The sequence below is a fragment of the Sciurus vulgaris genome, assembly GCF_902686455.1.
Source record: "Sciurus vulgaris genome assembly, chromosome: 16".
Taxonomy (NCBI): Eukaryota; Metazoa; Chordata; class Mammalia; order Rodentia; family Sciuridae; genus Sciurus; species Sciurus vulgaris.
Genome location: NC_136477.1, coordinates 23,436,621 through 23,464,599, shown reverse-complemented (window position 1 = coordinate 23,464,599; position 27,979 = coordinate 23,436,621). Strand labels below are relative to the sequence as shown.

The 27,979-nt window shown below is 40.8% G+C and overlaps 1 protein-coding gene, 1 long non-coding RNA gene and 1 pseudogene across 7 annotated transcripts; 1 reads left to right on the top strand and 2 right to left on the bottom strand.

Annotated features, from left to right (window-relative positions):
• Positions 1 to 76: 76 nt before the first annotated feature.
• SEC22C (SEC22 homolog C, vesicle trafficking protein) lies at positions 77 to 26,612 on the bottom strand. Of its 5 annotated transcripts, none has more exons than XM_079115136.1 (7): positions 26,493 to 26,612; positions 16,662 to 16,870; positions 12,750 to 12,913; positions 10,730 to 10,909; positions 8,445 to 8,563; positions 6,996 to 7,061; positions 77 to 4,901 (listed from the first exon to the last, which is right to left on the bottom strand). In XM_079115136.1, exons 2-7 carry the CDS (start codon positions 16,841 to 16,843, stop codon positions 4,701 to 4,703), a joined length of 912 nt encoding a protein of 303 aa, XP_078971262.1. In that variant the 5' UTR covers positions 16,844 to 16,870; positions 26,493 to 26,612; the 3' UTR covers positions 77 to 4,700. The 5 variants fall into 5 exon arrangements, with proteins under 5 accessions (XP_078971262.1, XP_078971259.1, XP_078971261.1 ...); XM_079115133.1 differs by lacking the exon at positions 26,493 to 26,612 and adding an exon at positions 26,155 to 26,270; XM_079115135.1 differs by lacking the exon at positions 26,493 to 26,612 and adding an exon at positions 25,609 to 25,733.
• On the bottom strand, positions 21,179 to 22,127 carry LOC306647254 (GTP-binding nuclear protein Ran-like; annotated as a pseudogene). Its single transcript has one exon. The product of its transcript is annotated as a GTP-binding nuclear protein Ran-like (transcript).
• Positions 26,160 to 27,272, top strand: LOC306646531. The gene is made up of 2 exons (XR_013759864.1): positions 26,160 to 26,279; positions 26,500 to 27,272. It is a non-coding gene; the product is annotated as an uncharacterized lncRNA (long non-coding RNA).
• Positions 27,273 to 27,979: the final 707 nt, after the last annotated feature.

Genomic DNA, 27,979 nt, shown 5'->3' with positions numbered 1-27,979 from the left:
AGGCTCACCTTATACCACAGGAAAACAGACCTATATCTCAGAATTGTTCATACAAGTACAAACACAAACACACACATTAATAAACACCTCAGATTTATTGTCCCACTTCTGAAGCCACCTCATTTAATTTATATATACATAGTATATAAATGGCTATACAACATTCTGTATGTACATCAACACAAGTTTAGGTTTTACCACTATGTGAAAGTTTGTTAAAATGTACCCATCATGTACTCAAAATAGATCTTTGCTGTAACATGAAAACAGTAAGAAGCTTGTATGACAAGGACAGCAAGCACTGGAAATGAGTAGTGGGGTAAATGGTTTTCCCCTGGCTAAATCAGCCTTAATTTTTTTATGCTCTTAGTAGACGAGTCCATTAAATAAAATCGAATTCTGGGGGTTAAGTCATATTAATAATTCTTTAGCTAATACTTCTGAAGCAATCCCAGAATTACACAAATATAAGTGCTAAAGGTCATATATACCACACACAAGTTAGAGGAACAGAATGGGTTTGATAATTTTACCCTAAAATAAAAGGCACAGCTCTGCCGTCAGTACACATGGGCAGATGTTTCCATATCTAGCCATTCCCAGATTTTAACAAGTTCCTTTCTACACGTTCCCTGCTGATGAGGTTTCCCCAGCAACAGAAGCTTGACATCACTGTTCCTAGACAAGAGAATCAGAGCTCTGCTCATTTGAGTTGGTGACAGACGCTGAGGTTTGGTCTAACCAACAGAATGGGCATGGAGTAAACCCAATGCCAATGCCACCAGGAGCTCTGTGCCTGGGAAGCAGGAGGTGGGTCCATGGAAGGAGAGGCTACTACTTTTCTGGAATGAAAGAATGAGGCCCTTTGCACTGCAGTCTCATAAAAGGCCTTTTTGCAAAGGTCAGAAGACATGGGTGTGCCAAGTCGCCTGATGCATGCAGAGCCTGCAGGACCAGCTGAACTCGCAGACCTCCTCCTGCACATGAACAATGGATCACCCAGTATTACCTTCCACTACCACTGCCCATCCTCACAGCAGCATGAAGAATTGCAGATGGACGTTTTCATCATTTCCTAGAAGAGAAAACTGAGGCCAGACAAGCAGGGACTTCCACTCTGATGCAGGACTGAGTGGAATAGCCAAGCCAATCTCTAGACCATCTGGTCAGCTGATCAGTGCATACCTTCCAATACTTCACCCCCGGAGGGCATGTCCACTCACTCCTCCTTCACCATTAATATTAGCACTCAGGGTCACAGGCAGAGCTCCCCAGACCTGGGCAGGATTCTGCCTGGGATTCTGGAATATGAGCAATGGATGAGCAGGGTTGCTGGGCACATCTGATTGCAGTAATCACTCCCGTCCCTGTCCTCACTTGCGCTGCATTGTGCATATAGCAGATTTTCTGAGAGGCACTGTCCTGCACTGTCCTGTTATAAGCAGTCAACTCCTAGTCAGGGAGCAGAAAATGGCATCCCTGGATGAAGGTGTAACATGCACCCACTGCATGCCAAGGGGTTGCTGTTATCTTCCAGCAGACAAGAGAGTCCTTGGTTCCGCTCTCCTACCTCTTTCTCTGCTTCCTCTGACCCAAACAGCCAGTCGTTTGTGGTGTGCTGGTGGTCATCTTTGACTCTGAGCAGCGCTAACCACCAAAGTGCTAACCCTCCCTGAGGCCTGACTCCCAGGCAGGCTGAGGGCTGGGCCTCAGTGCAGTCTGTTCCCACTATGAAGCCCCTCTGACTACCCTCTCAATTACAATTCAGTGGCTTTCCTATCCCTTCAGAGACTCCAGTTTCTGCCTCTATCTCCAAGTCTGGAGTTAGCAGGCAGAGATGGAGAAGGCAGGGGAGTTGGAGAATCAGGGCACCTAAGAAAGAACAGAGAAGTTCAAGGGTAAGGCCTACTGAAATGACTAACTGCTTTCATTTCAGCATTCCTCCAGAAACCCTTTCCCCCATCCCTTAAATAACTTGAAAATGTTGGGCTATGTTCCCAAGTGCATGTCAACAGAGTTCACAAATAACAGGGGTGCACTCCCAAGAGGCAAAGTCAGGAGTCCCTGGTCACACTGCTCCCACTACAAGCAGTGGGGCCTCTAATACTGAGAGAGAATGCCACCCCAAATGAGCCCCAGTTGTCTCCACCCTAGAAAAGGAAAGCCAGGTAAAGTTCTCAGCTAACCATGGGAAGAGTAAACCAGAATCTTCTGTTTCCTGCCTACGAGCACTGAGCCACACTCCTGCCCTGACGCAGCAGAGGGAGGTAACACTCTCTGAAGCTCAAGCTCTCACAGCACCTGGTCCCAGAAGGCACCATTAAGGTTTTGCTTTCAGCACTGCTTCCTCTGTCCCCATATCTGGCCCCATGAGTTGGTTAGGCAGGTAGCATCAAGCACTGGGACAACAAAGGTGCCAGAACAGCAGTGGGTCCATGCTAAGGTAACTTCTGGGACATGGAACCAGTGTTTTGTCATCAGCATCACACAAGGCGCTAAATCTGAACCAAGCTCTAATTCTGAACCAAGTCAACCCCAATCCTGCGATCTCCCTTGGAGGAAATCAGCAAACTTCTTTTCTATCATTAGTCTCTTCTTCCAGCAGGTATATTTTAGCTGGATTTCGGTTAAACAATGTTTTCGTGGTCATTATTTATACTGTTCTTCTAGTACATCTTTTTCCTTCTGTTTACAAAAATAAATCTCAAACCCTGTCTAGACCTTACCTGATTAAGATCACATTCAACCAAGTGTACATAATGTCTCCCCTGGTGGGAGGGCAGGGAGCTTCACCAGCAAGGGCTCACCTTCAGGGACTGCTTCTTTATTGCTTGCTAAATGTAGGTCACAGGCTGACCCCAAAACACGTGGGGTGCAGGCTACACAGCAACACCAACATCAAAATGGCTCAAAAACAATATATTTTAAAGCTGTTTTATCAACTTTTAAAGCTCTGTGTATGTTTTAATTTTAATTTAAAAGAACCTCCAATTCTATCTTATTGCTTCTTCAAAATTTTCTCCCAGGAAAACTGAAAATTCATTTGTCAGGTATGCAGAAATTTTGAAGATGCAGTCAATGGAGAGACAACTTTGAAGTTCTTGTCTGAGGATGCTGCCCATATACTTTTCATATCCAGATATTTTGTATTTGGTTAAAAATAGAAAATTCTATTGTAAGAAAATAAAGTTTCTATGGCAACATTTTCCCAATCCAGTTAAGCATCATATAAACTTGTGTTTCTTAAAATGATACCAAGGTAGCTCAATAACAATACAATAATAACCAAATGCAACTGAATTCTCTAAAACTACATTCTTGCTTCCCCACCAATTCAATCACTCTCACAATGGTTTGCTACTTTAAAAAACTATTAAAATAGAATTTTACCTTATCAAGTTACATAATTCAACCCAAAGTATTCCAAGCAATTGTGGTCAAGCTATTCAGATTCCAGACTACTACCAAAACAACCAAAGAGCAAACTCCCCAAATGACCTCCTGGGCCATTTGAGCCTGACAACCGAGACTGAAATTTCTGGAGACCTGAGGGATCTTATTCAGAGCCATACTTAGGAAAACGATGACCAATTTTTTGACAATGAAATAAACTTTCTAGAGCATGTATCAACTGTATCTTAATAAAGTTTGAAAAGTTAACATCTATTTAATTCCTACTAATAAAAAAAAAATGAGACTCTTTTGATCCAAGTAAGATCATCAGGAAAGGTGTAGAGAAGTAATTAATTTGGGTGCCTTTGGGAAGAGGCACACAGGATCACCATTAAAATGACAGGCACTCAGCTGCTATTTCAAAGGCCGATGGCAGCAACTTCTGCCAACTGGGCCTGATCGGTGTCTGAATCCAAACATCATTTGCCTACTCCACTTTGTGCTCAATTGTCAGGCATCCAGAAATTCTCAGGTCCGCTCATGTTTATAAGCTTATGATTCAACAGTATTGATTAAGCAATTAATTTTTTAAATATTCTGATATACCCTACAGATAAATATACATTTCTGTCCCCACAATCCCACCACAAAGGTTATCAATAAATTAAGTAAAGTCAGATTTCCTAACGATTTTCTCAGCTTACTTTTGTCTTCACCCTAAATTAAGTTCAATTTATATCCAAAATACATTTAAATATTTCAATGGTATATCAAACCTAAGTTATCAAAAATGTAAACAAAATTTACCTAGCTTATATCCATGAACTATATGTTTAAGTTTTTAATTCACCCTGTACTGACCCTCTATAAAAAACTAACCAAGGCCCATTTATGCTGATTTAGATTTTAAAGTAGTTCCCTGGAGACAACTGCCAATTTCTAAAACTAATATTATTGAATCTAGTGGTTTGGGTAATATTCAGTTTAAAAGACCAAAATGTTTCCATTCTGATCTTCCAATAATTCTCCTTCTGAGTGAACCCTCAGATCCTGCTGTCCTAAGTAAACGTGATCAACTGGAGGTTCTACAATGATGCTTGGCACACGACCAAGACCAGGTGGGTATTCAGTGATCTCATGACTTCCACTGCACCTGTTAGAAATCCCCAATCTCAGTTTTTCAGTCCAGTTTAGTTGAAAGGATCGTCAAGCATGGAAACTTGAGGTGAAGTGGAGAAGCAGGAAGGGAAACACAGATTGACCTTCAAAAGAAAATCAAAGGATCCATCCATCATCACATGGTGTCCTCACACTCCACAGTCAGACTGCTTCTCCTGAAGCTGCCTTGTCAGTATCTGGTATGAAGACAGAAAAGCCACTCCTATGTGGAAAAGGATCTGCCAGAGGTTCCTCAGCCCGTGCAGGTACACATTGCCCAGGCAAATAAAGAACAGCATCAGCACCACCTTCATAGTCCTGGCTGGACTGTAGAACAGGTACAAATAACACTGAAACGAGACCAAACAATGCAACCAATCAGAGATAATCAAACAGCCATAAGATTAGGTGCAAGATTCACCTCCTACAGGTGCCACCAACAGCATCACTTCATATATACTTACTAATTAAACTGCATTCACTATAGTGAAGCTTGGACTTCCTGGTTAGGATGCTGCTGATCTTTGGATAAAAGACAGGATTTGAAAGAGAGAAGGAGAGTGAGACAGATGATGGTGGAAAGAAGTTGAAAACATAAGAGACAGAAATGTCCAGGCTGTGGGCTGTAGAGGAGAGGAAGAGGGTTGTGAGGAGTGGGCAGATAGCCAGGTCTCTCAGTAGGATTGACTGGTCTCCAAGGGAAGTTTTCCTTCAAGGAGCCATGACAGGCAAGCAAGCTGGTGACAGTCATGATTTTACTATTTTGGTTCCCTCCTGAGTCACAGCTCAGTTCCCTTGGGCACATTTTTTTAATCACATCTTCAAAAGCATCTCTGAGTCAGAGAAAGGTCTCCCAAAAGGGAGAGTAATGTATTTCATGTAGAGTGACCTCACAGAAAAGGGACTATTCTTGTTCTGCAAAAGCTGGAGACAGTTTTTAATTTTTTAAAAAAGAAATAAAAAGCACATTCTCAGAACATGGAACAATTCAACAAAGGCTTAAGCTACAGCAGGAGAGAGGGTCTCTCACTGAAGAAGATATCCAGATACAAACACAGTTGAAGGAGTAAAGGTGGAACTGTGAGGTCCCTGCAGCCCTGAAATGCCAGCTCTAAAAAAACTTGTGGGCTATGCCCACGGTTTTACAGAACAGTTTCCTAAAAAATGAGTGCATTTTTAATGTAGGGTTGAAAACTTCTTTTTGCACAACCGCATAATTCTTGAAAATAAACCATTCTAAGATGTACGCAGATGTGTCCTGAGAACAATTTTTTTTGCGGGGGTGGTACTGGGGATTGAACTCAGGGGCACTCAAACACTAAGTCATCCCCAGCCCTTTTTTGTATTTTATTTAGAAACTGAGTCTCACTGAGTTGCTTAGCACTTCTCTGTTGCTGAGGTTGGCTTTGAACTCATGATTCTCCTGCCTCACCCCGCTGAGTCACTGGGATTACAGGCATGTGCTACCATGCCTGGTCAGAAATTTTCATTAAAAAAAAAAAAACAAAACTGGGCTGGGGAGATAGCTCAGCTGGTAGAGTGCTTGTATAAGGCCTTGAGTTCAATCCCCAGTATCGCAAAAAAAAAAAAAAAAAAAAAAAAAAAAAAAAAAAAAAAAAAAACAAGGAAAAAGCTTAAGAACGCAATCAAAGTACTAAAATTTTAGCAAGGAAGGAGAATTCAAGTCAGGTTTTTGTTAGAATGAACTCTGCCTACAAGGAACACAAAAGCTCCTTCTCATGCTACCCCTTTTAAGTACTCAGCTTATTTGAAATAACTAAATAATAATCCAAGCCCTCTTGTTAATGACCTAATTTTTGTTTCATGTCCTAGGGACAGACTTGAGTCAGAAGGTATTACTATTAAAAAAACCTGCAAATTTATTTTTTACCTAGTTATACGTTTAAAAAAATCACATCTTTGGCGTTATGGTTGTGGTTCAGTGGTAGAGCACTTGCCTAGCATGTGTGAGACACTGGGTTCAGTTCTCAGCACCACACATAAATAAATAAATAAATAAATAAATAAATAAATAAATAAATAGTCTATCAACAACTAAAAAAAGTATTTTTAAAAAGCACATCTTTGTGTTTCTCGTACAGAAGGGTATTTCTGCACTTGAACTGTTGCAAGAATAAATACAGGGCAATATCCTGCCTCACCCTGCAACATCGTCCTTCCCTTCTAGAGAATCAAACCCAAGCACCCAGTTCCTATTATACTGTTTTCAGTGGCCCTGTGGCCTTGGACTAGTGCCTTCCCCTTTCTGGCCCAAAATTCCTCTAAAATGAGAGGATTAGACAGGATGAGCCATAGGTCCTTCTGCTTAGTATGGTCCAGGATTTAAACCAAGACCTTGGTAGAATAAAAGCAGGATCTACAACTTGATAGTTGCTGATAGTTCCAGCAGAAGAACAAAATAAGCCCATCAACACTTCACCCACCTGGAAAATACAGGCTACGAAAGGAATAAGAAAAGCCAGAATGTTTCCAATTTCCTCACGGGCAACCTAAAATAAGTACAAGAAACAGAAGGAAAGAATATTTAGATGAAACACTGTAACCTGGAGCATTTTAACCCTCATTCAGTGTTGTAGGGCTGACAGCACAAATGAGACCCAAGTCCCTATTTATCTACCAGATCAGGGGCTGGCATGCAACCATTCTCAATGAACTAGACAAACCATGTGCCCTCCTGTCCCCACAGATCTAAGTCCTCAACCTAATGAGCCCATGATCACTCCACCTCTCAAAATCCTACTCATCTGTCAATACCAAGGTTTCTCTAATTCTTCTCAGCCTCAGCCACTGCCATGTCCTCAGTGCTGTCACCACACTATGCTTTGTACCACAAGCGTCCTCAGGGACAAGGTCCTAACCATCCTGTTGGCATCTATCCTAGCTGTACAGACAGTTGGCAAGTATCTGGTTGTTAATAATCATAAATAATAAGAATTGAAACCATACCAAACACTGGTCAAAGACGAGATGTGTTATCAGGCAGATACCACCCTGGTAACAGCCAGCTGCCATTCTCCATGAATCTACACCAGCCTCTGAGGTCCAGTATCCACTGCACTTTAGACTATGGCTTCTACATATGTAGGTACCAGCATTACAGTTCTATCTTTTAAAACATTATCTATTTGCTTATACTAATAGTGATTCCGTTCCTTTAAAAAGTATGTGAAATACTTCAAAATTCAAAAGCCTATTTTAAAAAGCATTGAGCTGGGCATGGTGGTGCACACCTGTAATCCCAGCTACTGAGGCAGGAGGATCACAAGTCTGAAGCCAGTCTGGGCAACTCAGTTAGACCCTATTTCAAAATAAAATAAAAAAGGCTGGAGATGTAGCTCAGTGGCTGGGCACTTGCCTAGCATGCACAAGGCCCCGGGTTCAATCCCCAGTGCCAAAACAAATAGCAATGAAACAAAAAGTTGCTTTGAGATGAGCAGGCCAACAAAGAAAACTCTATCACTACCCTAGTGATACAGGTCTTTACAAATCAGACTATGGGACAAACTTTTCCCAGGGCAAAAAGAGACTTAACCTTAAAGTCTGAGAATTGAAGTTTGCCACAGGTGAATAATCTAGCCCTGGAGAGACACCTGCATTCCCAAGGGGAAAAAGGTGGTCCAATGTCCTTACAGCAAGTTGTCCATTTTATACCAATATCCCAGCAGGCTGTTCTGGTTTCTTAGAACAATATATGCAAAAGAGCAACTTTCATGTTCGTTCAACTTACTACAAAGTACAAAAATTTTTAAATCTTTTTCATTTTAATTTAAAAATTTTTTAACCTCAGTGCATACCAACTTTATAAATAAAATATACTCTAGTTTCTTCTAGAATGTGTCATTTAATTTAAACTGTTAAAAAAAAAAAGTTACCTGTAAAGAATGTTCTGCAAGGTGAACACCACGAATAAGGTTCAGAGCAGCACACATAATGTTGAGGACAAGGGAGAGAATCCCCAGGGCCGTCACTGGCTCCATTCGGAAATTAGGAGCTTCACAATGAAAAGAAAAAAATAAGTGTCTAGAGGAAAATAACATCTATATGAAAGAAAGATAAGCAAAGCCATTAACTAGACCTCCACTAATGATAGGCTTATGATGTTAAACACAAAATTGCAAACATGCTAATTTTAAAAGCAACAGAAGTTAGAAGAAAATAGGCAAGAAATGAAGGACAGAATGGACCTGAGAATCTGAGGTATCTTCCAGAATAAGTCCTTTTCTAGGTAAGTGCAGGTTTTCAAGTGCTTAATTTCCTTTCCATTTAGAGCAATGGTTCTCAACCAGGGTGATTTGCTGCCCAAAGGATATCTGATAATGTCTGGAGACATTTTTGATTAGCATCCAGTGGGCAGAGGTCAAGAATGCTCCTAAACACTTTATAACGCACAGCTTAGCCACCCACAGTAAAGAATGGAGTGGTGCAAATATATCAAGAGATTACAGATTGAGAAATTATGATTTTAAACAACTACTTCTGCCATAAGAGAGGACCAAAGCTTTATTTGTAAATTGGGTGTCAAATTCTGATAGCATTTTTATTAGATGCTTCAACCCCCAGCTTGTAAAATGTTCCACTCTTTTTCATGATAAGGACAATGTTCAGGGTCATGTGTGCATCTAAAACTGGTAGCAAATAAATGTTTTTAATTCTAAAATGATTGGGAAGAGGAGGGGAAAATTGATTATTTAGGCTATAAGCTGTTTCTGGAATTATAATTAGAACAAATGTTCCATTCTCTCATTAAAGATAACCCTTGAAATGAACTCTGGTTCACATAATAAATGGTATCCCACCCATTCTCTTTTAAAATCATCCTTTCTTGTCCTTACATTTCTCATGCTCGTGCACATGTGTGCATGTGCGCAAGCACACACACACCCACACCCACACCCTCACTCTCACACCCCTGGCCACAACACAATTTATGCCTACTGTTAGTGTGTTAGAGTTTCCACTGAGTAATTCAAAGTTCCTGTTAGAACAGAACATGCTACCTGTTAAGATTCTAGTCTCAGGACAATAAGATGAGTCAAACCACAGTAAAAATGTCCTAGAAAGAAGGCAAGCTGACACTTTCTGGATTTGCTCCACTTATCTAAGTGTTTAAAAAACAAAACATATATTACAAAGTTATCCCTGTGTTCAGGGAAAAACTTGGGATTCAATTACCCAGTCTTCTTTCTACAAAAGTTAAATGTTCTCCCAATACAAATTAGAACAACTTATTGATTGGCATGAGAGCCAATCTAGGAACCTACTGGTTGAAACAGATTAAACCAAAACACAATGTTAAGCCAAAAACATGAATTTTTTATTACACCATTTTTAAATTCAAGCAATGAGTTTAGTACAAAACAGTTAAAAAAAAAAAACAAAATAATTAGACTGTTACAGTACAGACAGCTCTCTCTCTCAGGGGATTCAGTTCCTACACCATTATAAAATTCTTAGACTGTAAATATCTACCTTAATTAAATATCAGTTTAACTTTATGTAATTATAAAACTAGAAATGCCAAAAAATCATTCTCCGTTATGTGCTAAGTAGCTAATGGTGTTAATTCCAAAGTGACAGGGTGCTGGTGTACTGTGAGCATGTCATTAACACTGTATTCTTTAGATGAGGACTCTGGAACCTACCCGGACAGAGGGAGGTCTCCAGGTCTCATGGACAGCCAGACAGCAATGGCACTAGGAGCCTGGCTCTGGGCCCTGTCCAAACACTCATCACCACAGCCCTCTCTCCAACAAGGTGTACAGGGGTTCTCAGGGGAGATTTGCAACATTTACCAAGTGATACAGTAAGGATATACATAATCTATATGGTTCAATGAGTAGCTTCTAGCAAAAGAGAAGGAATTTTATTTACAAAATTTAAACTTGTAGATTTCACCCTGATTAAGAAAACAACCTCCCAAGTCCACTCTTCTCAACTCTTGGATTTCATCAAAAGAATAGATCCTCTCAAATCAACCCACTTTCAGAGCAGCTAAGGTTTATATGACAATCTGGAAACAGAATCAGTCCATATTTTTCCTAACATATTTTCTATGTTCCCCTCTCAAATAAACATTTCTAGTACTTAAAAAAGTCTATTTGAAATACATAGTGTCACTTCATCTTCCATTAGTATCAGAGAAAAGCAGGCCACTTACCAGGCTCTGAGTGCATTGGTATGTGACCATTCATCATGCCATTTGCCATATCTGTGTCCTCCACAGTAAGAACCACTGGAGGCTGGAACTCAAGCTCCTCCTGAATTTTCTCCAAGCTGCTCTTCATCTGAGAGGAACTCACATAGTTAAAATGCCACTTCATTTTCTGAATGACACTGTCTGCAAAAAGAGAGCAACCCAAGTTGAGCATTCTCATCAGAATAGATGTTTTATAACATTTGCACATATGACAATATGTGCAAAATGAAGTTCACATTTCTAAGCAAGCTAGTAAATCAGCCAGATTTTGAAGAGCCAAGTTATCCATCAAGATCAAATGATTACTATGTAACAACATTAGTCTGATCAATCTCTTCAAAGTGGAATGATTAAAAGGTGATTACAGAGATGGCAATAGTGTATCACAGGACCACAGTGACAAGGGAGTCAAGTGGAAAGGGGCTGGAGTCTTGGCCACTTATGACAATACAATCCTAGGTGATTCACACAACATTTCTACACTTGAAAATGGGGACAGTTATTCCTGACTTGAGCATCTCAAGAAAAGCTTGTTTGAAAGTACAAATGAATATGACTATGTTGTGCAAACTAGGATTACATATTTGAAAGCAATTGGTTTTAATTCTTTTAGGTTCATCTATTACCAAATCTTAACAAGCTTTTAAAGTGAAACTTGCTATGTATTGACAAAGCAAAATCATGTATTTTAGCAAAAATTCTAATATCAATGTGCTTGGACACATTCCACTCCCATTCAATAGTGAGCAAATGTGGTACCAATGAAGGGTCTCCTGTCAGATCAAGCACACTGTTTTGGAAGAAGGGCACTTGCACTCCAAATCAACTGAGAGCCAAAGTCTTGCTGCAGTTGTGGTCTGCTTTGGGATAGTATGTCCTTTTCAAAGGAAAAAGTAGGGCTAAAATTCTTGAGAGAGAGCAAGAGCCAGAGCTCTCTATCATGGGTCTACCAGAGTGGGTCCTGCCTACTAGGAAGCTCCCCAGCTCCTTCAAGTGAGACCAACAGAGGGCGCTGGTTCCATTTCTAATGAAAGTAGGCCATAAGAGGGAATGCGAGGACTAAGGCAGTTGCAGCCAGAAAGCCCAAGTGCAACATTTTCAGGTGCTGTCCCATACCTGACCATGTGTATCAGAAGCTGCCAATTCCTTGTTCAAGAGCATCACAAAGACCCAGAATGTCCCCCAACCCCAAGAGCTCAAAATGAGCCACACTGACAAAAACCAAGCACCCTCTATGATTATCATGCTATAGTCCAAAGTCCCTGAGCCTCCATAGGGCCTTTCTGGTACAGTCTAAAAAAGAATAACCCTGTCCAGAAAAGGGCTTCCCGAAGTTAAGAGTGAAGGACCATATTTTTCTTACTTCAAAATGTTATAGATTGATACTTGTTGATAAGTACCATTTTTAAAATCACAGGAATGTCGAATTACAGTAAATTTCTGAACACTTTTTCTCATTTTCTGTGCTTACATCATGCAAGAACACTCTTTGAGTAGTACTGCTCTAGAGCAAGGGTCAGCAAAACTTTCTTAAATCACTCAACAGTATTTTAGTGTGGGGGGGCTCTATGGTCTCTGTTGTGACAACTCAATTCTGCTCTCTGGGGCAAAAGCAGCCATAGATAACTCATAACAGAATGAGCGTGACTGTGTCCCACATTACTTGCAAAAATAGGCAATTGGCTTATGGGCCGCAGTTTACTGACCCCAGCTTCAGAAGCCTGTGGTGAATAACCTACTCAGATTTCACCCTTCCTCACTTCCCCCAGGCTCTGGAGACATGAAAAGCCAGAGTATTAAACGTCAAGGCTTCCAGGCCAATTTAATAGCTGTGAAATCTCATGGTGTGAGGCTCTTCTTCAGTGCCAGGTGCTTGTACCTCTCATGGCTTTTCTCAATGATCAAAGTGAAACCTCAACTCTAAGTTCTATACATCCAATGCCATAGGAGAGATCAGTACACATGAAAGAGGGTTACAAACCAAACTCGAGAAAAGCATAGGGCCTGGAGGCGAGGCCAATGCAGGTGGTGTCATAGGAAGCTGTGAATTCCCACCACAGGGTCTCCAGGAAGCAGAAGGCCATGGCTGCTGGACACTGGCGGGAGCAGATAGCCATGCAGGCCACGTCCCCAGAAGAAGAAAAACTGAAACAAAAGAGCAACATCTGAATGACCAGGAAACACACTCATGTGTTCCCACCCCACACCCAGATACAACCTCAGCTCACCTCTGCACTTTCTTGGCCTCCAACACTCTCGTAGCCGTCTGTGGCATGTATATTACCTCTTCGGCTAGATCAGTTTCTAAGACTATTTTTCTTAAGACTTCCTTTAAAATGTCTAACAGTATTAGTCACCCACAGGGTGTGATCACTTACTTATGTATGCATGAGAGGTGCACTTTGTATTAGGGAGGATCAGCTTCAGACTCCTCTGCACTGAGAATAATGTTTTTCTGCTTTAATTTACACCAATAGATGTTCTAATGTTCAATCATCCTGGCCCCCTGAAATAAATCTTTGTTGTATGTTTCTACATATTATATATATATATATATATATATATATATACACATATATATATTTTATATATATACACACATATATATTATATATATATGTATATACACACACACACACACACACACACACACACACACACCTGCTAGGTTTAGTCTGATTATGTTTTATTTAGGATTTTTGTGTCTATGTAAAATTAGACTGATTTATAATTTTCCTTCCTATGCTGTCTTCATCTGGTTGTACTACTAAGGTTATTCTGCCCTCAAAAAACAAATACAGGTTATTTCTTCTTTTTATACTCCTTTTCAGACTGTCCTGCTATCATTTCAAGTTTGGGGCAAGTGGAGTCTAGTTCAACTATCTGTAGTGTCTATTAACTGCCACTCATGGTGGAATATCTCCTCATGTGTTACCATTTTTGCTGAAAGTTCTCCACCATGGGACTTGTCATTTTCTGTAGAACCCTGAGGCCTGAGTTGTGGCATACTTTTTCCAAGGTGGTTCTGCATTTGTTTTGGTCAGCTACCTTACAAGTGTCATCAACCTGGGACCAATATGGATGTTTGAACCTTAGCTTTGGAATCCCTAGACCTTGGGGAATATAAACTTCAACTTCCCATGAGGTACAAGAACAAGGTTTCAATTAGTTGAGATTTTATTTTTTCCTTCCCATCCAAAGCTCAGGAGAGATGAGTTACCCCTGTATCAGAGGGCACACTATTTCTCATCATTTCACTAGATTGTAGCCCGATGAGGTATTTTTCTTTTATGCAAAGGTCTCATTCTGACATACCATCCTATGTGAGTCCAAAGACCTCTTTCCTTCATGGGTGGCAAAGCTCCAGCTCCAAGTAGACTATGACTGATCATCAGGAACCTCAGCTTCAGTTCACACACATACCACCGAGATATTTGGCTCCCCTTCATTTCTGGCAACTTAGGGTTTGTTTCATTCTCAACTATACATTTAAAGTAATTTTTTATATATATTTACCCATACTTTTGGATATTTCCTACAGGAGGGCTTTAGGTTTTATTGTTGTACCATCTTTTTATAACTGCAACTCTCCACATAAAACCTTTTTCAACTTAAAGAAAAGGATGACTGGAGCTGGGGGTATGGCTCAGTTGGTAGAGTGCTTGCCTGGCATGCACAAGGCCCTGGGTTCAATCCCCAACACAACCAAAAAAGAAAAAGAAAAAAGAAAGAAAGAAAAGGATGACTGTCCTCTTGACAGAAGGAATCCTCAAGAAGGGGCCTCGCCTCTTTAGGACAGAGGTGTTTCTATATGAAAAAGGATCCCTGTTGTGGGCTGAATGTGTCCTCAAAAAGACATGCTGAAGTTCTAACTCCCAATGAATGTAATTTTATTTGGAAACAGCATCTTTGCAGGTGTAATCAAGATAAAATGAGTTTATACTAGATTAGGGTAGGCCCTCATCTAATGATTGGAACCCTTATAGAAGGAAATGTAGACACAGAAACAAAGGAAAGGCCATGTGACCATGCAAACATTGGAATAAATCATGTGTCTATCAGCCAAGGAAAACCTAGGATTGCCAGCAACCATCAAAAAGGAGCAGAGCTACAGGAAGGAGTCTTAAAGCTTCAGAGGAAGCAGGCCCTGCAACACTCAGGTTTCAGACTTTTGGCCTTCAGAACTGTGAGAGATTATGTTTCTGCTATTTGACACCAGTGTGTGCTAATTTGTTGTGGTAACTCTAAGAAATATGACCCTTCAACATAAAAAGCTATGATAGTGCTCACCCATAAGACAAGAAAGTCTTAGTTTTGTCTGTGAATATAAAGGTGAATATACAATTCAAAATACAAATGAGTAGAACGTTTTATATTCCTTTTCCAAAAGGTATCCAAGATTTCATTCTGAAATTGTAGACTTCTTTTTAACTGAGAAAAGTAGCCTTCCACAGAGAGAAGCTGTCCTATCTGAGGCACAGCACACATTAGTTCATCACAACCTCATGCAGAAGGGGCATCAAGGAAGGTGCTTTCAGGCGAGCAGAGAAAGGAACTGCAAATGTGGGCAGATGCAGCTCAGCTTTTGTGCCTGAGCACCCAAAGTGACAGCTGTAGGTGCTAGCCACCCAACATCACTTAGGACACAGCCCTTCTTACCTGATACCACCACTTAAGCCTGCTGTTAGGCCTGGACTATCCCTTCTGTTTTTATGATTCTAAACCTGAATTGCCCTTAAAGGACTCTCTACCTTATCAGGTCAACTAAAAATCCATGATTCGAGGAAAGCAAAAGGGACTTGGTAAATGAAAGCCTAAATACTAAAAAATATAGATGTAGTGCCTAGAACAAGCTATTTTAATATTTTAAAACCTGTCTTGCCCTTGATTCCTCCACAAAATGACTAGCTTCTTGCTCTAAGTACTGCAATAAAATGTGAGAATCTGACCTCAGTGCCTGACTGTTTGCATTCAAATCTTGGCTTCACTGCTTGCTAACAGCACAGCTTTGGTTAAGTGGCTTAACCTCAATTTCCTCCTCTGCAAAGCATGTGTAATACTGCTGCTTGCCTCATAAGCCACAAGAAGCACAGGAACAATGCCTGGCATATGGAAAGCACTCCACACAATTACCTGTTATTACTAGGATTATTATGACCACCTGGGTTCTACTTCCACTGGAGTTTTTCCCACTGTATTCTGTTCAGTTAGATATTTCTCTTGTTCCTTCATTAGACTTTACATTGTTTGAAAAACAGAGACCTATTGGCTCATTTTTCAATCCTCAGATCCTGTCACGTGGTAAAAATTTAAATGTGAAAATTTGTAAGGTAAAAATATTAAAAAGAAAAAATAGCTCTTGAAGACTTTCTCTTTCTCTCTAACATTTTAATCTAGCATCTCCTCTCCCTCCTTAATCCTTTTCCTTCCCTGCATCTAAGTGCAGGGAAAAAAAAAAAAAAAAAAAAAAAAAACAACTTTCAAACTAAAGTCATAAAAACTGGCTGAACCCAGGTCTTCTAATACTTGGGGGCACTCCACTGACAGAAGTCAGCAGTTGGAACAGCAACTTTTGAGGCTCTGAGAACATCCACATCATTTTTTTTTAAAGTTGTCAATGGACCTTTACATTATTATTTATTTATTTATATGTGGTGCTGAGACTCAAACCCAGTGCCTCACACATGCTAGATAAGTGGTCTACCACTAAGCCACAACCCCGGCCCACCCACATCATTCGATTCCATTGTTGTGAACACACAACCTAAGACCACTGTCTGATGCTTTATCTACTTTTAACACACATGGTGATCAGTATACTGTGACCTCAACAGGTGGATAAAAGTAATCCATATTCTGCTGTTGTTCTGAATAAGTGAATATGTTCACTTACTGTATACTAAAGTCACAGCTTTCTGCAGAGCCTCGACCTGGATACTGGGCCAGTTGCAAGGCTAAAGTCTTGAGCCGTCTCCTGCATTCCAGAAAATCTTGGGTGTGGTAAAAATCAGTAGAGGCTGAGAGGGGCAGTCCATCCCTCACCCGTACCACACTGGCAAAAAAGATCATGGACATGGTCCACAAGAGAAGTCATGAGGACACCTGAGGAAAGCAAGGTCATTTTGTTAGTGAGGCCAGAAGACAGGGCCAGAGATGCCCCCACCCTCAAAATATTCACTCCAGGTCACTTCCTTCACCCCCACTATAATTGCAAATGTTGCTTCCATTATTATTTCTCTGCCCTCTACAGTTATGTGGCTCCCAATTTTCCTGTCACTTCTTCACTTGTAATCCTTCTTTTACTTCCAACTAATGAATCCCTCCCTTTCCAGCATTAAACCAACTAGCATGAGGTACAAAGGGATAGAGAAGCAAGGAGCCAGTGATAAATTGTCCATTTGTCCCATTTCCATATACCTCTCCTTGGGGAGTAAACATGTAGTGACAGTAGTTAATGGCAGGACACAGTGCCAGACAGACCTGCAGGGATGGGAAGTGCCTAACACTGAAGCGGCAGGGATAGATTTGTGCAACTCAGGTCACCCAGGGTAGTAGGTGCTAAGCTGTGTAGTTGCCATATCCATCTAAAGGCGATAAAGCAAAGAGGAGGGATTCTGAGCATCTAACCAATGCTGGTGGCAAAGAGAGCAGAAGGCAAAAATGGAACTGAGCGAGCATGTCCTCCTGAATTTCTGCAAATGTCTGATACAGAGCCAGTCTTCAAAATGATGACTGAGTCCCTACAGATGGCTGAAAGAAGTCATTTAGCAAATTATAGTACAGTAAAACACTAAATATTTGGCTCTGATATGGGAGCACATTAAGAAACAAAAGAAAACAGATCTAAGTCCTCATAGTGCCTTTGGCAAATTAGAAAAAGGTGCCTCTTAGGGTGGAAACAGGCCCACACCAGCTCAGCTAGCAGAGCCTGGCTGGGTTGTAGCCCCACCTGCCAACTCTATTGGATGCTCCTACAAGATATAACCTACACATCTGTGTGTGGTAGCCCTGCAGCTAGGGACTAGTGAAGCTGCCAGTATAGCTCTAATGTATCTGTCCAGTGTGTACATATCCTGTTGCACAGATCCTGTTTGTCAGGTCTTCTACTTGACAGGACGTTAACAGGTATACTGGGGAACTTGTCTTCCCAAGAACTCAAGTGATGCAACCTGACTTGGCATCTCAATTCTTCCTCCTCTCAAATACAGGAGCCCCAAGAATGCACACCACCCCTCACCTCTGCTCCTCTTGACAGTCTACACCTGGGTCTGCAATGTCACTCCTTTCATCTCCTCGTATTCAAATCCAAATCCAAATCAAGAACTATCTCAATCCACCCACTACATGAAACCTTGTCAGACATGCCCAACTGGAAGCACTCTCTCCCTCTTGTAAGTAACTAAGACACTACTTCTCTGTTCTCTATCGCACTCATTTAGCCTTTCCACCACCCAAGAGTGAGTTCTAAGAACAAAGACCACGTCTGCAATGGAGGAATGAATGAATGATTATTCCATTATACACATGAGAAGCTACAGTGATACACTGTCCATTTGTCCCCTTTCTGCAAACCTCTCCTTGGGGAGTAAAATTGTGAAAAGCCCCAGGAAAAAATACATCCCTTTACAAAAGCTACTGAGTTTCCAGCAGCACTGGCAGGGCCAGGCCAACTGCCAGAAGGTTCTGTGGGCTTTAACCCTTGCTTGACCAATGCTGAGACCTCTAGCACCAGAGAGAGAAGCAGGGCACAGGAGTAGGGAGGTTATCTGCTGTACTTTCACGAATGTTTAAAATATTAATTTAACACTTTTAAAAGAAATACATGGCATGAAGTCCTGAGAGAGTTAGGGGGAGATTACAAGATCAATTTAAACCTAGGGTTTATATCTCCAACAAGAGCCTTAAACCATGATATAAAGAAACTGAGAAGAAAAAAAAAAAGATAATTAACGAGATGCCAAAAGTCAAAACAGGACAGAAATACCCTACAGCAAAATAAAAAAGGTCCTTTGGGAGACAGAGTAAACCGTGTACTCTTGTAAGTGTGTGTTTGTTCCACCTGTCAACCCCAAAACAAGCTCTGTAGTGCTGTCTTTTATAGAGCATCTACCACATGCCAAACATTGTGTTAAACCAATAAGGAAAAGGGTGGCATTTCCAAGTGCTGGCAACCATAAGAACCAATTCTACCCCTCTCTAAAGGACCCAAGTCCCTTTCAGCTGCTCTGTTTCATCCATCTTACACTTTGATGACTACACTTGCTTTTCTTCAATTACTAACATTTAAGATAGAACTCCGTTTTTCAGTTTTATCAAGCTACTAGGACCGCAAACTACTGAAACCCATGTCCATTTTTTAAAACTGAAAATATTTCTGAAGCTTAAATAAAGGTGATAGTGTGATATTGTTATCTGTGTTTGTGTGCTTGTGTGTGTGTGTGAATTTACAGGACTACAGCTGCCTGAGTGGCTGAGGGACTTTACACACTGCTGTGGGAGAATCTGGGTGGAGACAACACCCTTAATATTTTTTTTTCCTTTATGAAAATAAAGATGGGAAATTTTTAATACAAAAAGGGAGCGTTTGATGATTTCATGGGGATATGATGATTGATGTGAATTCAAGTTACGAATTATCATGAGATAGCCTATACTCAAATAAGAGATGTGATGATTATGAAAAGAAGAGTGAAGTTCTGCTTTTGGAAAGAGGGGTAGAAGAATTTTCCTACTCCTCCCAGGAGATACAGTTTACAAACCCTGGGTATTATATAAGAAGTAAACATATGGAGATTCTGAAAGATGGAGAGAACATGACAGCCTGGTTGGGACCGTAGGCCTTGAGGAATGTGGGTTTTCTTTTTGCATCACACATTCTCTAACTTGGTGTTAGAGAAACTAGCAAACAGAAACAACAATGGGCAGAAATACCCACCCCTCAAAAAAAAGTCACCACAACAACAAACCTGCATTCTCTAGTCAAAGAACTCAAAAAGGTACAGCTTAGTAAATCAGAAAATTTTAAGACAAACACCACTCTATTCTAGTCAAACACCACAGGCGGGGAAACTGCACTCTGCTAGGTGCAGTGGCGCATGCCTGTAATCCCAGTGGCTCAGGAGGCTGAGGGAGGAGGACCATGAGTTCAAAGCCAGCCTCAGCAACCCATTGAAGCCCTAAGCAACTCCATACTGTTTTCCATAGTAGCTGTACTAATTTACATTCCCACCAACAGTACATTAGTTCCTCTTTCTCTACAACTTCAACCTCACTAGCATTTTTTTAATAATAGCCATCCTAACTAGGGTGAGATGGACTCTAATTATAGTTTTGATTTGCATTTCCCTGATGTATTAAGATATTAAGCATTTTTATATTTATTGGCCATCTGCATTTCTTCTTTTGAGAGGTGTTCAAATCCTTTTCCCATTTTTTATTGGATCACCTTAAAATAGCAACCTTATTTGTTTGCTATTCTCTGAGTTCTTTAGATATTCTGGATATTAGTTCTCTGTCAGATAAATTAGCTGGCAAAGATTTTCTTCCAATCTCTAAGTTGTTTCTTCACTGTGTTGTACCTTTGTGTGCAGAAGCTTTTTAGTTTGCTATAAGCCCATTTGTCTTACACGTTTGTTTCCTTGCTTTTGGAGTCCTATCCAGGATATTGTTGCCTGTGCCAATATCTTGAAGTGTTTTCCTCTAGTAGCCTCAGAGCTTCAGATCTTACAATAAGGTCTTTGATCCAATTTTAGTTAATTTTTGTTCTGGGTGAGCTGGGGCCTAATTTCAATCTTCCACATGTGAATATCCAATTTTCCCAGCACCATTTTTAAAGAGGCTGTCCTTTCTCCAATATATATATATTTTTATATATATTTTAAAATATATATTTTAAAATTTTAATATATATTTTAGAATACATATTTTAAAATATATATTTTTTATATATATTTTTGTCACCTTTGTCAAAAATCAGTTGGCTGAAAATGCATAAATTTATTTCTGGATCCTCTATTCTGTTCCACTGGTCTCTGTCTTTATGCCAATATGATGCTGTTTTTGTTACTATGACTCTCTACTATGTCTTGAAAATCAGGTATTGTGGTGCATCCAGCATCTTTTTTTTTTTTTTTTAATACAAGTTTATTCTGATGCTAAACAAAAAGGAATGGGAATAACAAGATTCATCATTGAATACTGTGATGTGACTGTAGCAGTCATATTTAAAACTCAAGAAAGAAACAACTGTGCTCCAAACAGATAAATATGCAGGTTTAAAGAATGATGGTATTTTTTTTAACTGCCACATATGCTCCAAAGCCCATTTCTCCTTCAGTATTCTACAAATGAAGCACAGGCCTGCTTAGCTGGATTTTAGTAAAGTGGCACACACAGGGCACCGGACACAGGACAGTTGCCTATAAAACTAGACTTCTGATGACGGGCTCCAGCTTCATCTTCTCACAGGTGATCGTCCTCATCTGCTAGAGCCCTTGTCTGAGCAACCTCTAAATCATGCTCATACTGGGCTGCCAAAGCAGGGCCCCTGACAACCTCTGGTGAGGCAAGAGCAGGCACGGCAACAAATTCCAAGTTAGGGTCTCCAGTGAGCTTTCCCTCCAGTCAGAGGAAGGGCTTCTCAAAGTTGTAGTTACTTTTGGCCGTGATGTCATAGTGCTTAGTATTCTTCTTTTGGTGGAGGACAACAGATTTTGCCTTCACTTTCCTGTCCTTAATGTCCATTTTGTTGCCACATAGCAAGATGGAGATGTTGTCACACATCATACCAGATCTCTGTGCCAGTTAGGCAAATTTTTGTAAATAATTCTGAAGTCACATCAAACATTATAGTGGCACACTGGGCTTGGATGTAGTAGCCTTCCCGCTGGCCACCGAACTTCTGGCCCTCCGTGTCCCAGACATTGAACTTGATGGACCCTCTGCTGGTGTGGAACATGAGCACGTGGACCTCTAGGCCCAGGGTGGTTGTGTACTTCAAACTCGCCAGGCTAGAGGCACTTCACAAACATTGTCTTCCTGGAGCTACTGTCGCCCTCCAGCACGAGCTTGCGCTGTACCTGCTGCTCCCCCTGCACTGCCATTGTGCGATCCTTCCAGAAGCAACTCCACGCCCAACCGAGGCTGGAAAGATGGCGGAAGCGCCACCATTGTTCTTTTTGTTTAGGATTGTTTCAGGATCTTTTTGTGCTTCCATATGAATTTTAGGGTTGTTTATTATAGTTCTGTGAAGAATGTCACTGGTATTTTGATGGAAGTTATAATGAGTCTGTAGATTACTTTGAGTAGCATGGGCATTTTAATAATATTAATTCTCCCAATCCATGAACATGGGAGGTCTTTCAATAGTTTTTACATTCTAAAAACTAGTAAAATCTCAACTTGAATGAGAAGGGACAGACATCAAATGATGCCAACTCCAAAGTTGATAGAGATGTTGGAATTATCTGACAAACACTTTAAAGTAGCTACCATAGATATGCTTCAATGAGAAGCTATGAACACACTTAAGAGAAATGAAAAAAAAAATTTATCTTAGCAAGGAAATAGAAAATATACAAACAAATGGAAATTTTAGCATTAAACATTTTTAGAATTAAAAAATAACTGAAATTTTTAAAAACTCAATGGATGGACTTAACAGCTAAATGAAGGTGGGAGAAAAATGAATCAGAAAACATGAAGGCAAAACACAGAAATTACCAAATCTGAGCAATTTGCAAAGAACTAGATTGAAAACTGTTTCACAGAGCCTTAGGAACCTGTTGATCTATAACAAGTGATCTAAGATGTCAATGGAGTCCTGGAGTACAGGAGAAAGAGGAAGGGCTGAAAAAGTATTCAAAGAAACCATATTGAAATACCTTCCAAATACAGTAAACATAATAAGCCTACAGAATGAAGAACCTGAACAAATCTCAAAAACAGTACCTTCAAAGAAAGTCATGTTGGCACACACAATGGTCAAACTTAAGAAAACCAAAGTCTTGAAAGAAAAACACCACCACACGTATGGAGGAAAACAAATCAAAGGACAGATAATTTCTCAATGAAACCAAGGAAGACAAAGGGAAGAAACATTTTTCAAGTGCTAAAGGCAAAAGTACTGCCAACCCACTGTACTTAGCAAAAATATCCTTTAAGAATGAAGGCAAAATCAGCATACTTAGATGAAGAAAAACTGAAAGAGTTTGTCACTAACCTGCCTGCTATAAAAGAATGACTAAAGGAAATGATAAAAGTATGGAATCTTGGAGCCAGTTGTGGTGGTACACACCCGTAACATAGTACATAAATCCTTTTATGTAACATTCTCAAAATGACAGAATCATGGATGGAGAACTGATAAATGGTTGAGGGAGATTAAAGATGGTGAGGAGGATGGGAATGGGTGTGATTATTGTGGGATGGCAAAAGGATGATCTTTGTGGTAGAGCTCCTGCCTGACATGCATGAAGCCTTGGGTTCAATCCCAAGCACCACAAAAAATAAATAAATAAATAAATAAAATAAAAGTTGAAAAACAGAATGTACTTAAGGTCCTCAGGTGCCACTTAAATTATGCTCATACTTCTTTTTATTTTTAAATATCATTTTTAAATATCTCCACCAATATCACAGTAGTCTTCTTTGCTAATTAACTGTAGTTCTGATTGTGAATGGACATTGAAGGGTGCACTTTATAATGAACAGCTCCATGACTATATGACATTTTCAAATTGGAAGACACTGTAATATCGGCAGCTGACATAAAATAAAGCTGCTTGAAGATACTTAGTATTGAATTTAAAACAGGAAAGCAATGGTATGAGTCTGGAAAATCAAGTCACAATTATAGAAAAATCAGTATAAGTTCTGTAAGGACAAAACAACTAAGTAAATGAGTGAATGAGAAGGCTTTCTTGATTTTGCTCACTGATAAAAGAAATGTAGCTCTTCAGGTTCCTTGCCATAATTCTGAACTATATTTTGAACACTTTCCCACAATAAATCTCTACTTAGAAAACAAGAAAGGTTTATACAGATGGAGTTTGGTTTAGGTAGAAATGTGACATAGTAATTAAATATATCCATATTACTAAGTATTTTTCCATATTACTGTTTTTAAATTTTTTTTAGTTGTAGATGAACATAGCACCTTTATTTATTCATTTTTATGTGGTGCTGAGGATTGAACCCAGTGCCTCATGCATGCTGGGTAAGCACTTTACCACTGAGCCACAAATCCAGCCCTATTACTAAGCTTTGTAAAATATATTTTGACCCGCCCCTACCATTTCCTCTACCACTTCCTATTATCTGTAAACTATGTAATAGTTATCCCTGTTCTACTAGTAAAGACTTCATGCCACTCTTGTTCCTGTTGTTTCTACAACTCTTTTTACTCTACCCCTACTCCCAAATCCCTACCACATACAGGAAGAGGAACTGTGGGAGATGACTGGGCATTGCAAAATGGGAATTTAAACTAGAAAAAAAAGTTCAATTTGGCACAGAAATTTGTTAAAATTGTTTACCATAAGGTGTATCTATCTCTCTTCAAATATATCATACAGAAGACAAAACTTGAATTGTGTCACCCAAACTGTATTCTCCTTTCGTCACAGGACTGGAATAGTGGTCACCTAATCTGTAGATCCCCTGAGTAACTTGGAGAACGGATGGAGAAGAAAACAGCAGTCAATTATGATATTTGTTAGGAACTTAGATGAATATGAAGCTGAACTTGATAGGAATTAATATTGTAGTCATCCTTCTGTATCATGGGTACAATATCAGTAGATCGACCAACCTCAGATGCAAAATATTTTTTAAAACTGCATCTATACCAAACATATACAGACTTTTCTTTCTGTCTTTATTCCCTAAATAGTACTGTGTAATAACTATCTACATAGTATTTTACTATATTACATATTATAAGTAATCTAGAGATGATTTAAAGTATACAGGAGAATGTGCATGGGTTATATGTGAATACTATGCCATTTTATATTAGGGACTTGAGCCCAATCCTCCAAGGATACTGAGGGACAACTGTATATGCTAGGCAATGTGCTAGGAACGTTTTAATATTGATAATATTATTAACTGCTCATAACTATCTATAATATAGGCATAAACTACACTGGACAGGTAGAAAAACTCAGCTCTCAGGCTTAAGAGGCAGAACTAGGATTCAAACTCAAACCTTCCTCATATTCAAAAGTCTATGATCTTTCCACCACATCCTGATTCTCTAAAACCAACCTTCAGATTACAGCTACTCCATTTCTCTAAATAATTCTTTCTCCTAGAGCATTAATGCAAACAAACAAAAAAAATCAGAGACCTGTTGGCAGAGGAAGGAACCTAAGGTTACACTTGTCCCTTACCCACTAGATTTCCTTAGTATTCCTCTCTGACCATTAGTCACCTTTTGGATACAGCTGATCTCTAAATTCCTTATAGGAATAAAAAACATTGGGGCCTCAAGATGTCCTCCATGTTGTAAATCCAAATAAATTAGATCTATAACAACATTGTTCACAAATATTTTCCTGAGGAAACCACTATGCCAATTTAATTCTATCTAGCCAACTTAATTTTATCTAGCGATGTTAAACCACTTCCAACTGTTTCCATTTTCATTTTACTAAAAGTTTCTCTACCAAAATCAATCCTTTGCAAAACTTAAGATTCTATAGTGTGCATGTACGAAAATGTAAACAAATCCCATCAGTATGCACAACTATAATGCACCAATAAAAAAACTTAAGATTTACCCTATCCATTTGTTTTCAGTTGTGATTTTTTTTTTTTTTCCTGATAATATCACATACTTCACCCATTACTTTCACCATCGGAAATATTCTTTCATGGCTTTGATTTCTGCGAATAATTCTCGGGAAAGCTTTATTTTTCTGACTCTGGAGGTCTTTGTAATGGACACAAAACCTGTAATGAAACATCCCTACATCTGATGTTCCAAAAAGTTGGTCCAGGCTCTCCAGCATTTGGTAGTGCCAGTGGCTAAGGGGAAGTTTGCTACTGAAGTAGCCAATACTCTGGCCCGAGCTTCGCAGATACTTAAGGCAACGATCGTCTTCTTCCTCCCCCAGGACACTCCTCCCACTGAGGGCAGCGCTCGGCGCGCATCTGTCAGTCGAAGACACCTCAGGCGAGCGCCAGCACTTGTCCACAGGTCCAGAAATCCGCTGGCGGGAGAAAGCGGACGAAGGACTCGGGGAAACCCCACGGAGCCCCTGCCAGAGGGAGGGCGGGGCGAGCCCGGGCCGCCTCCACCTCCAGGCCCGCCCTGGGCCACACCCGACCCCGCCTGTTTTCGGCTAACGGACTTCGCGCCCGTCTCCGCCGCCGGCCCTCACCTCGCCCCGACGGCGGCCTTCAGAAGTCGGCGCCCACTGCCGTGTCGCCGCGCCGACCCCCGCCTCCTCGGCAACCTTAGCCCATCGGGCGGACCCGGCGCAGGACATCGGTGTCCCGGGCGCAGGTAGGCGGTGGTGCGCACGCGCCATCCTCGAGTCCCCATTCGCTAGTGCTAGGCGACACCCGCACCCAAACCGACCAATCCGGGCGCCCCCTTTACAGCCCAGTCCCTGCGGAGTCGGGAATTGAATCGTTCTTAAAGGGCCGCGACCCAAATGCTGAGGGGGCGTGACTGGAGCGCGCGTTTCCCATCTCCTTCCCATCTCCTGACTCTCACCGCGCAGGTTTGAGGTCCAAATCTGTAATTCTCGCGTCTGGAGGTGCGAGGAGGCTTGGTAGTCTAAGTTCGAGTACTGCCGGGTAACGGACAAGGCTGACGTCTGGAGGCTGGAAGACTCCGCCTGACTGAGCGACTCTCCCGGGCGTGTGTTCTGTGGTCTGCGCGGCTGGGCGGGAGGACCGAAATAGGCAAACCGAAGAACACTGCCCACTGCCAGCCTGGAGGAGGTGCCAAAGTCCGTCCGCTGAGCGGCACACCCCAGCTGGGGGCGGTGACACCCACAGTTGGCTAGATGGATGAGAACACAAAATAATTAAATCCTGCATAAATACAAACTACTCATCCGTCCGGTGCAGGGTTTGGGGTGGGGTGAGGGATTTGCAAGCACTTCTAACCTAGACTCAGAGGATCCCCTGAGTAGCAAGCAGTAACTCGGCAAAGGAGAGCGGAAATAGTAGTAGTCACTGGGCAGAGAGGAAGTGTGTTTCAAAACGAGGGATCAGCATGTATAAAGAACTCTATGTAGAAGGCAACAGGACTCCCCAAATTTGATAGATGGAAAGAAACCTGGAGAGGCAGGCATGGGGATTTAGTGTTTAATGGTGCAGAATTTTCATTGGGAAAAATGAAAAAGTTTTGAAAATGGATAGTGGTGATGGTTGCACCACAATGTAAATGTATTAAATGCCATAGAACTGTACACTTAAATGACTAAGTGGCAAAATGTATGTTATGTATATTTAGCATCCCCTTCCGCCCTTCTCCCCGCCCCGCCCCCCCCCCAAAAAAAAGACATCCAAAGTATAGAGAGTAAAGGAGTGGAATGAGAGCCATTAGAGAGAATAGAAGGAGCTGGACCATGGGGCCCTTTTCACAGGCCTTAGTGGAAAGTTTAGAACAGCAGAAAGCCAAATTTGCCTTTCATACAAATCACTTTTGGCTGCTAAAGTTAAAATCAAAATGGAGAAGGCTCAAAGATGTTGTGGTGGAATTGACCTCAGTCATCTGTGCAAGAGAGGATGGAGTTGGATTGTGAACTGGGGTGATGGTGAAGAGGAAGAGAACTGGGCAGACTGCAGAGAAATGAGGAGCAAAATCAACAGGCGTTGGTGATCAAGTTAATGTGAAGGATGGAAGAGATAGATTCAGGAATGATGCCACCGCTCAGTCTTGCAGGGAGGGATGGATAGTGGAGAGATATGGAGAATGGTGGAAGGAAGTCTGGTTTGGAAAAGAAGACTGATCACAAGTTCCATCTTAGAGGAGATGAACTTCAGGCACCTTTGAGACTTCTTTGTAGAATATTGTGATGCTGGTTTTTGATGTCACCTTGACTGAATTAAGTCATACCCAAATATAGGTGGTAAAACATTATTTATGGATATGTCTGTGAGGGTGTTTCCATAAGAGATTGACATTTGAATCAGTAGACAGAGTAAAGAAGATCTGCCCTCATCCAGTGTGGATGGGCACCATCGAATCAG

Bases quoted from the DNA above. Each gene is read 5' to 3' on its own strand.
- SEC22C (XM_079115136.1), bottom strand. From the start codon at position 16,843: ATGTCCATGATCTTTTTTGCCAGTGTGGTACGGGTGAGGGATGGACTG. The intron at 8,564-10,729 runs GTAAGTGGCCTG...TTCATTGTGAAG, and splicing joins ACCAATGCACTCAGAGCCTG to CTCCTAATTTCCGAATGGAG. The intron at 7,062-8,444 runs GTAACTTTTTTT...TACTTATTTTAG, and splicing joins TTGCAGAACATTCTTTACAG to GTTGCCCGTGAGGAAATTGG.